Raw genomic sequence first — 10043 nt, 5'->3', positions numbered from 1 at the left:
TGCAGATGATAGTCATCTACGTACATGCAAAGTCAAAACATTATGCTGCATCTTTGCTTCAAGAAGCAATGGATAATGGGGGCCTGTGTATCTCAGTGAGTAAAGACGCTGACTATCACACCTGGAGTCGCTAGTTTGAATCCAGGGCGTGCTGAGTGACTCCAGCCAGGTCTCCTAAGCAACCAAATTGGTCCGGTTGCTAGGGAGGGTAGAGTCACATGGGATAACCTCCTCGTGGTCGCTATAATGTGGTTCTCGCTCTCGGTGGGGCATGTGGTGAGTTGTGCGTGGATGCCGTGGAGAATAGCGTGAAGCCTCCACGCGTGCTACGTCTCCACGGTAACACGCTCAACAAGCCACGTGATAAGATGCACGGATTGACGGTCTCAGACGTGGAGGCAACTGAGATTCATCCTCCGTCACCCGGATTGAGGCGAGTCACTACGCCACCACGAGGACTTAGAGCACATTGGGAATTGGGCATTCCAAATTGGGGAGAATAAAAAAAGAAAGAAAGAAAGAAAGAACATGGTACTTTGACCCTTCATGACCATTCAAAAGTTTGGAAACAATAAGACATTTTTGTTCTTGAATGAAATGTTTTTCTTCACTTTGGAAGCATTAAATTGATCAAAAACAATACCTTAAAAAAATTTTAATTAGCTATTTAATATTTTTATTTATTTTTAAAATCAATTTTACCTCTGGGACAATGTTTTAAGAGTGGTACTGTTAAGTGCAGGGCAACGCCTTAAGTCATAAGTCAGTGGGCATGAAGTTTTGATATTTTCGTGCAAGCATGCGCTAAGTCTAGGCGCAAGTGGGGTTGGTGAAATCGCCCGTGCAACGCACAAAAAGGCGTAAACCAAGTGCAATTTAATTCTGAGGTTCTTCTCCAGTTATTCCACCATCTGCGTCCTATTATACAGTCCATTCCCTCAAGCACCAGTGATGTAAACAAAGACAGCACATACATAAGAAGTTGCTAGTGTAAATGGACCGAATGCAATGAATTAGAAGAATTGAAAATGACGTTCTTTGTGCATTAACTGCGTCCTCGATGAATGTCCAGCATATTACTATAACAGCGAAACGCTCCTTTTATACACATAGAAAATGTGATCATAAAATCACTATGACAACAGGTGGAAAATTACTAGTCAAAATTAAATCATAAATACAATTGTAAATATACAATAATAATAATAATAATAACTAAAAAAAATAAACCATGACCTCTAGAAAGTTTAACACAAATCTCATATTTTTTTGTCTCAACAAACGGCTTCAACAGCGATTGAAGGGACATTATTTGATGTTCCACTATATTTTAAGAGCACATGAACTTTATTACCACCTGCTGGTGAAATCTCCAAACTGCAGGAACTGAGTTTACATTTCGTCATATTTCTCAGGAAAATAGCAAATTGCGCTTTGCACCATTTCATTAACATACAAAACACCCACAGTGGCGCAAACACTCCCACCCACGCCCACTTGCGCTTTGCACTGGCATGAAAATTGGATAAGATGTTGCGCACAGTCGTAGCGCTACACTTTGCGCACTCACGAAAATAGAGCCTGTGATGTCAAAGGCCCATTTTCTGTAAAAACATTTTATACAGTTTTTTAATTAAAACCATAAATCTTGACATCTGCAGTCTCCTTGGTGATCATGATTTCAAGCTGGATTACACGAAGTAGTGATCTGCGCATGCACCAACAAAGCACCTCAAATTACGCTAAAAAATTATTTTTTTCCCTGGCTTTTATAGCTAAAGCTCATTCACGTTCTCGAGTTGATTGACAGGTGATGTCTGTATCTAAAAGGTGATTGGCTCTTTTAACAGTAAGGCGGGACTTCCTTTCTACATCCGTTGACCATGAGGCGTATCAATTTCTCCCATTCATTTTAATATAATAGTTAATAGTTAAATAGTCTCTGGCGTTAAGCACTAGCAAGTGTATTCAAGCTTGAAATCATGATGGTGGCTAGAAACTGCTGATGTCAAGATTTATGGTCAAAAAAAAAAAAAAAAAAAAAAAAGACTGAATTATCGTGGGTTACTTTTATGCTGCCTTTATGTGCTTTTTAGAGCTTCAAAGTTCTGGTCACCATTCACTTGCATTGTATGGACCTACAGAGCTGAGATATTCTTCTAAAAATCTTCATTTGTGTTCTGCATAAGAAAGAAAGTCATACACATCTGGGATGGCATGAGGGTGAGTAAATGATGAGAGAATTTTCATTTTTGGGTGAACTGTTTCTAAGAAATTGTTCTAATTGGCTTATTTAATTCTCATGAAACACCTCTTATTAGAACAGTTTAAAAAAATAAAAGGAAAAATAAAAGATTGTGCTACTTTTTCAGTAATAAAATACTTTCTCTTATCTCAGCTTAATATGCAGAGACAACTATAAGCCATTCATAGATTAATTTTCTCGAAAACTGTAAACAATGTGTTTCTGTGGCGCTATACAAAGTCCTGTGTTTATTTTGAACGACCGCTTTAGACCCGCCCCATCAACATAACTCAACCAATTGCGTGAGTTGGGGGCGGGACTATCTGACTGTTTGAACCATGGAGCTCTAAAATACCATAGATATCTATCTGTATATGAATATCTAGCGCTTGAAACAACTGATGACTGGGGGCGTATCCGGAAAGCTGTTTTGAAAACATTGTTTACTGTGGTAATTCCATTCGGTGGAGCTAGTGTCGAAGAAAGTACATACTTCAGTATGGTCGTCACAATAGTGTGTTTTCGCAGTTGCTGAAGTATTGAGTACCCTCAAAGATGATTTAGCAGAGACGGGCCACTTCTGTTAAAACCAACGGGAGAAATTGGAACGCTCAACGGATGTAGAAAGGAAGTCCCGCCTTACAGTTAAAAGAGCCAATCACCTTTTAGATACAGACACCGCCTGTCAATCAACTCCAGAACGCGCATGCGTATTAGCTGTAAAAGCCGGGAAAGTTGCGCTCATTAGCCTAATCTGAAGTAAACAAGCACAATTTATGATTCCAGTGTTGTCAGATTTTACTGCTGATTTGAAATATATTCTTTGATCGTAATCTTGACCAACCGTTTCGGAGATTTCTGTCTTTCTTCATTCAAGTGGATAGGAGCTGCACTTTCATGACTGGACATAACCTCCTGACAGCGTTCCAAATATGACTCACAGTGGACTGACTTGCTAGAGAAACTTGGTATTTGGTTTAGTACATGGCAACACTGACTGAATAATAACATAAATATACGCACTTAAACCAAAACATTTGATCAAAAAGAGAAAAAAATAAAATTAAAAGGACTTACTTCATTTGCATTTTTTTCAGGCTACATAGCACATATTATCTTGTTTTGTTATTCGTTCCGTTAATCAAACTATGTACGAAACCGCTCCTCATTCCCTATATAGTGCACTATGTGACGCTTACTATGTAGTGAACAGTGAGTGACGTGTCCTGAACGCGTCCGTCCTGCTGTTTCCGGCGGAAGTGCCGCAGAGAGTCAGTTACTGTCGTTATTTGAACAACAGACGCGCTGAAAACAAACAAGCACCCGCTTAAAATCACATTAAAACCACCATGAGTTTAATTAATTAACACAGAGAGATGACATGGCTTCAAAATCAGACCAGCTGCTCATTGTTGTGTCTATACTGGAAGGTAACAGCGAGAATTTACCAATGAAAACGCATTTAAGAAAATCAACTGTTAGATCATATTGATCAGCTGTGAGTTTATGTTATTTATGTTAATCATCTGTGGTTTAAGATGCATGACACGTTATTAATTATGTAAACTTTCATTTAGACAGGGTTTTCGCACTGTAACAGAACTAAATGTATATATCATGGTACAGAATGATTACGGTGATTATGGTAACATGGCATTTTGTACCATGGTATATGAATATGGTCATTTGTATGCCTTGCAAACATAAACATAAGTTTTCTGGGATCTATTAAACATTGTTGTTGCTAATATATGCTGAGTTTAAACCTGTCAACAAGGTAACATTATCTAACTATTTAACTTGGATGAGGTTCTGTCATAACTGTGAGAATAACTTTGAAGACATCGATAAGATGGGGTCAGAAATGACCTGTATACACTTACAATGGAAGTCAATGGGGTCAGTCTGTAAACATTAAAATACTCACTGTTTCAAAAGTATAGACACAAGACATAAACAATATGTGTGTTAACATGATTTTACTGTCATAAAATCACTTACTAACCACATCTGTGGAAAGTTAGACAATTTTATAACTTTGTTGCCATGACGATGTAACACTGTAAACCCTTAAAACCTAAAATGACTGTAAAAACAACAATTTACAGATCAAATAATACACACGTTTTAACAGAAAAATGAATGTGTGCTTTTATAAAATTATAAGCGTCACATTTCTGACTTTAAACCCTCCAAACGTTGACCCCATTGACTTTCATTGTAAGTGTCTCACTGGAACACAGATTTGAGCTTTTATTAAAGAAAAGGAGGAACGAGTCCAAATTAATTTTTGTGGTAATCAACAGTATGACACTAATGCTGTCGACTGAGATGAACTTGTATTGATATTCCTTTAACGTTTTATGACTATTATTACTGACACTTACATGGATAAAAAGAAAATTAGGACTGTTAGTCGATTCAAATTTTTTAATCGAATGTATGACATGGGATGCCGATTAATTAATCGCAATTAATCACATATGTAAATATTTGCTCAGAAAGCCCCCGAAATAACAATAATTCAATATACAGTGCATTCAGAAAGTATTCAGACCCCTTCATTTTTTCACATTTTGTTATCTTGCAGTCTTATGCTAAAATGCTTTAAATTATTAATTTTTTTCACATCAGTCTACACACCATACCTCGTAATGACAAAGCAAAAAACATATTTTTGATAACTTTGAAAATGTATTAAAAATAAAAACTGGAATATCACATTGACAGTATTCAGACCCTTAACTCAGTACTTAGTTGAAGCACCTTTGGCAGCGATTACAGCCTCGAGTCTTTTTGGGTATGATGCGACAAGCTTTGCACACCTGGATTTGGGGATTTTCTGCCATTCTTCTCTGCAGATCCTCTCAAGCTCTGTCGGGTTGGATGGGGACCGTCGGTGGACAGTCATTTTCAGGTCTCTCCAGAGATGTTCGATTGGGTTCAAGTCCGGCTCTGGCTGGGCCACTCAAGGACATTCACAGAGTTGTCCCTAAACCACTCTTGTGTTGTCTTGTCTGTGTGTTTAGGGTCATTGTCCTGTTGGAAGATGAACCTTCGGCCCAGTCTGAGGTCCTGAGTGTTCTGGACCAGGTTTTGATTAAGGATATCTCTGTATTTTGCTGCTTTCAGCTTTCCTTCAACCCTGACCAGTCCCCCAGTCCCTTCCGCTGAAAAACACCCCCACAGCATGATGCTACCACCACCATGCTTCACCGTTGGGATGGTATACTGAAGGTGATGAGCGGTGCCTGGTTTACTACAGACATGACGCTTGCAGTTGAGGCCAAACAGTTCAATCTTCATTTCATCAGACCAGAGAATCTTGTTTCTCACAGTCTGAGAGTCCTTTAGGTGCTTTTTTATGTGTCTTGCACTGAGGAGAGGCTTCCGTCTGGCCACTCTGCCATAAAGCCCAGATTGGTGGAGTGTTGCAGTGATGGTCGTCCTTCTGCAAGTTTCTCCCATCTCCACACATGATCTCTGGAGCTCAACCAGAGTGACCATCGGGTTCTTGGTCACCTCTCTTACCAAGGCTCTTCTCCCCGATTGCTCAGTTTGGCCAGGTGCTCCCAGCTCTAGGAAGAGTCCTGGTTGTCCAAACTTCTTCCATTTAAGAATTATGGAGGCCACTGTGCTCTTGGGAATCTTCAATGCAGTCGAAATGTTTTGTAGCCTTCACCAGATCTGTGCCTCGACACAATCCTGTCTCTGAACTCTGCAGGCAGTTCCTTTGACCTCATGGCTTGGTTTTTGCTCTGATATGCATTTTTAGCTGTAAGACCTTATATAGGCAGGTGTGTGCCTTTCCAAATCATGTCCGATCAATTGAATTTGCCACAGGTGGACTCCAATCAAAGTGTAGAAACATCTCAAAGATGATCCAGAGAAATGGGCTTTTCAAAGGACTGTGTCAGATGGATGCTTTTGGAGCATCTCACTTTGGTTGCATCGTGTCATAAACATACTGTTTTTAGGTCACCGTGTTAAGTTAAACGTAGTTTAATACTTAAAAAAAAAAAAAATGTCTTGAGATCACTGCGTTCAGGTTTTGCTCCAAGCTGTGTTTGAACACAAGAATGTGTCCTTGTTGTCTGCTGAAGGGTTGGTTTGTTCTCTGTATAAGCTGTGCATTGTCTATACAGCTGGAGTTTCGCTTACTGCCCCCTGGAGAAAACAGGTGGAACTTCAAGCTTGAATAGCTTGTTAATTTTTTGAACCCATTATTTTTTATATAATTAGTGGCACTGAATTATTGCATTAAATCGACAGCCTTAAATAAAATGTATAATTTTTTTGTGATGGGGCCAGTGAAAAATGTTGACAGGGCAAGTTAAATTTGAACTACTGCACCAGTAGAAACAATCCTTACCGTCCATAGCAGCGTGATGTTTGTTCTCTCTTCAGGTCGTCAGTTTCCCAGGAGTCCACAGCACACGCTGGTTGTTGAAGCTCGGTTTGATGGAGAGACTTTGGCCACAGACCCTGTGGAACATAAAGAACAGCCGCAGTTCTGCACGGAGCTGGCATGGGAGCTCGACCGCAAGACTCTTCACCAGCACAGGTGAGTTCTGTTCCTCTGACTCACATGTGATCCATCAGCACACTCACAGTCACTTACGGTGTTACACTCTTTTCCTTCAGACTGCAGAGAACACCAATCAAATTACAGTGTTTCACAGTGGACTCGAGCACGTCTGCGAGAAAGTGTGTAGGATACATCATCCTTGATCTGAGATCAGTGCAAGAGATCAAACAGGTGACACTCTGAATGTGTTTGTTGTTTCTGCAGTAAATGTTCTGTTGATCTTCTGACACTCTAGGAAAGCAGTTCATCTTCTCTTCTGATTAATGTGTATTTCTTCAGACTCCTAAATGGCATCCTTTACTCAGTAGCAAGTACACTAAACTGAAACCTTCACTGCTGATCAGCATGATGTTAGAAAACGACACCAAACAAACACCTGAGCAGTTCAAGGCAAAGAAAGCTCCTCCAAGAGCAGGTATCTGACAAAAACATCAGCCTCTCTCATGGTGCATAAATGTCTAATGTTTTCCTTTCTTTGTTTTACTCTCCATTCTTCATCTCTTTCTCTGCTTCAAAGCTGCATGTCCCACATGTATGTTTCTGTTGCCACAGTGTGTTTCAGGTCAGTGCTGGTTAAGAAGTGTTTGTGCTCTCCACCTTCACTGTTAAAGTCAACATGAAATCAAAAGTGGTTCCTGGTTTTATTATGAACAATAAGACCGATTGTCTTTATAATAGAGGTAGGCCGTTATATAGTTTTTAGCGATTAATCGGTGCCGATAGTTGTCGATATTTTTTAATCTGGTGAATATTACCTATAAAAAGCTTAATTTGATAAATACTTAAAGGGGTCATGTCATGAGGAATCAAATGTTTCTTGATATTTTGACATATAAGAGGTCTTTCTACTATAAAAACACACTGTAAATTTCAGAACTCGTTTTTTGTTTCTTTTTTTTTTTTTTTAAAGGAGTGAAACTTAATCTCCAATGCAATAAAAGCATTTATTGAAACCAAGCTGCAAAAACGCTTCGTTCACTACTTCCGCGACTACCCTACGTCACTAGGGGTACATTAATTTATGACCACCTCTACAGCCTACTTAAAATCAGTGCACCCTTGGCCCCGCCCACTGGAGCTTCAGTTCTTAAACATAGAGAGAAGGACAAACAATGACTGCTGTGGCCTCACTATTCCTGAACACCAAAGGGGACCCATCTGGTCTATTTTGAATTATTTTTGTATGTAAACATGCACTAGACAGACATCTTTGACCAGTTGATGCATATCTCAGGTCACTTTTAAAAGACGTGGTGTCAAGTTACAACTCTGTAGAGGAGATGCCATTCTCTGTCATTCAGCTGCTGCCTCTTGGTGTTTGAGCACATGGGCACGTTCTTTCGCCCATCTGCGCTATTTTTAATTGTTGGTGTATGAAAACGTGCTGAATGGACGTCTTTGACCATTTAGATACATTTCCGGCAATGTGCATTTCAGTGCAGGATGATACTGGAAACTGGATATGGATGTTCAGCGTATTTCAGAATGGATTGCATGTTTTTTCGGCTCATATCAATGTGGATTGCTTGTGAACAGTCATAAAATGATTCAAACTTTGCAAAGGAACTGTTATTGAAGGATGGGGCAGTTAAAAACAGTAAGTAAACAGTTCCATTCATGAATATTTCCAAATGTCATGACTGTTTGATAGTTTAAAGTGCTGACTTCCTGTTTACACCGGGCGTCTCCGTTGACACGACGTAACGGCTTGAGGCTTTCTACACCGGGCGCGTCGACACAAACTTTCTAAACCGTTTATTTGTGTTGTTGGCAGTAGGGCTGCAACTAACGATTATTTTGATAATCGTCTAATCTAACGATTATTAGAACGATTATTCGGCGATTACTGCAACTATTAATCATTAACTCTTAACCGATTATTCAGCTTGTGTCTCGACTTAAAAGGTTGTATTAAACTTTCTTCTTAACAATAAAGAGGACAAAATCATCTTTTATAAATACCTCTACATGACATTCACTGAATTAAAGGGAAAAATACTTTTTAAGTTTAATTGAGTAAAGAAATTCACTGCAAAACATCCTCGTCATCAAGTGTTTTTGTCTTGTTTTCCATTTAAAATATCTAAAAATCCTTAAAACAAGATACATTTACTTATAAATTTACTTGCAACATATAAGATATTTAGACTTGCTTTAAGAGAATGTATTTTATATATAAGTGTATTTTATATATAAGTGTATTTTATATATAAGTGTATTTTTTCACTTGGTTATACTTCTGCGAGTGCAGTAAAGACTAAATATACTTCTATTCAAGATTCTCTAAAAGCAAGTCTAAATATCTTATCTGCTGCTTCTCAGGTCAATGCATCTTTTTTTTTTTTTTTTTTGAAGGATTTTTAGATATTTTAAAATATTTGTATTTTTAATATTATATTCAACATTCTCAGATAACAATTGTTTCTTCTGCAGTATATCTGCTAAAGTAAATAAAATAAAGTTTTAAAGGAGTTTTACATATTTATATTGGAAAACAAGCCAAAACTAAAACAAATCAAAAACGTATTTTGTTGCGGTGTATAATGGGGTGAAGGTGAGAGAGGGTAGTCTTTCTGTTCACTTCAATCCATCTTTAACTCAAACAAACTCTCTCTTATTATTAAAGCTGCGTATTGACAATTTTCTTCACGATAATAAACGCACAGTGACACATATATTATGATTCAATAAGTCTCAAGTCATCACGTTATAATCTAGCTGCATTAAGCGTGTGCGCTCGAGGGATGAGCGTCCCGTGACAGAGTGTGCATCAGCCGGATACAGTTTCAATCTCTCCCCCTTAGATCAGGACACTTCACGCAACTCATAGAAGAGACGCTGACTGCACAGAGAAATGCCAGTTTCAGAGTTTGTAGTTATTTACGTGATCTGCTTCCTTATTATTTGAACTTTAATAAAGCTCTAACGCATTAAATATAACTGCATTAAAGATGTAACGCCGGGGTGTTTCCTTTAAAGAGCTCCGGCTCCACTTATTCCACAGTGAGAGTGCTTCTGAATATACTTATTTTGTATTTTTGCATTATAATTCCCTCATACTTTGCGATCTACACTAGCTGAAGCTGTTTGGAAAGTTTAGAGTGTATCTGGACTGTGAGATGTGTTTTCTTCCTCTCCTCAGTCAGGCGTGAGCTGCAGTGCTGCTCTTGTGTGCAATCATTAGAGTTTCATATGATCTTATGTTACGTT

At 38.6% G+C, this 10043-nt stretch overlaps 2 protein-coding genes across 2 annotated transcripts in view; one reads left to right on the top strand and one right to left on the bottom strand.

Annotated features, from left to right (window-relative positions):
- LOC127414552 (synphilin-1-like) overlaps positions 1–10043 on the bottom strand; it is a 285700-nt gene that overhangs the window by 43492 nt on the left and 232165 nt on the right. The gene's annotated exons all lie outside the window — the stretch shown is intronic.
- The window catches only part of LOC127414550 (centrosomal protein of 120 kDa-like), a 39845-nt gene continuing 33330 nt past the window's right edge, over positions 3529–10043 (top strand). The window contains exons 1-4 of the mRNA XM_051652655.1: positions 3529–3675; positions 6653–6809; positions 6890–7004; positions 7113–7248. Coding sequence (XP_051508615.1) covers positions 3627–3675; positions 6653–6809; positions 6890–7004; positions 7113–7248 — 457 coding nt within the window. The 5' untranslated portion in view covers positions 3529–3626. The remainder of the gene's footprint in view (positions 3676–6652; positions 6810–6889; positions 7005–7112; positions 7249–10043) is intronic.

This window comes from Myxocyprinus asiaticus, chromosome 24 (genome assembly GCF_019703515.2).
Source record: "Myxocyprinus asiaticus isolate MX2 ecotype Aquarium Trade chromosome 24, UBuf_Myxa_2, whole genome shotgun sequence".
In the NCBI taxonomy this organism is placed as follows: Eukaryota; Metazoa; Chordata; class Actinopteri; order Cypriniformes; family Catostomidae; genus Myxocyprinus; species Myxocyprinus asiaticus.
Note: the sequence above shows the minus strand (reverse complement) of the source record. Positions and strands in the feature narration are given on the sequence as shown.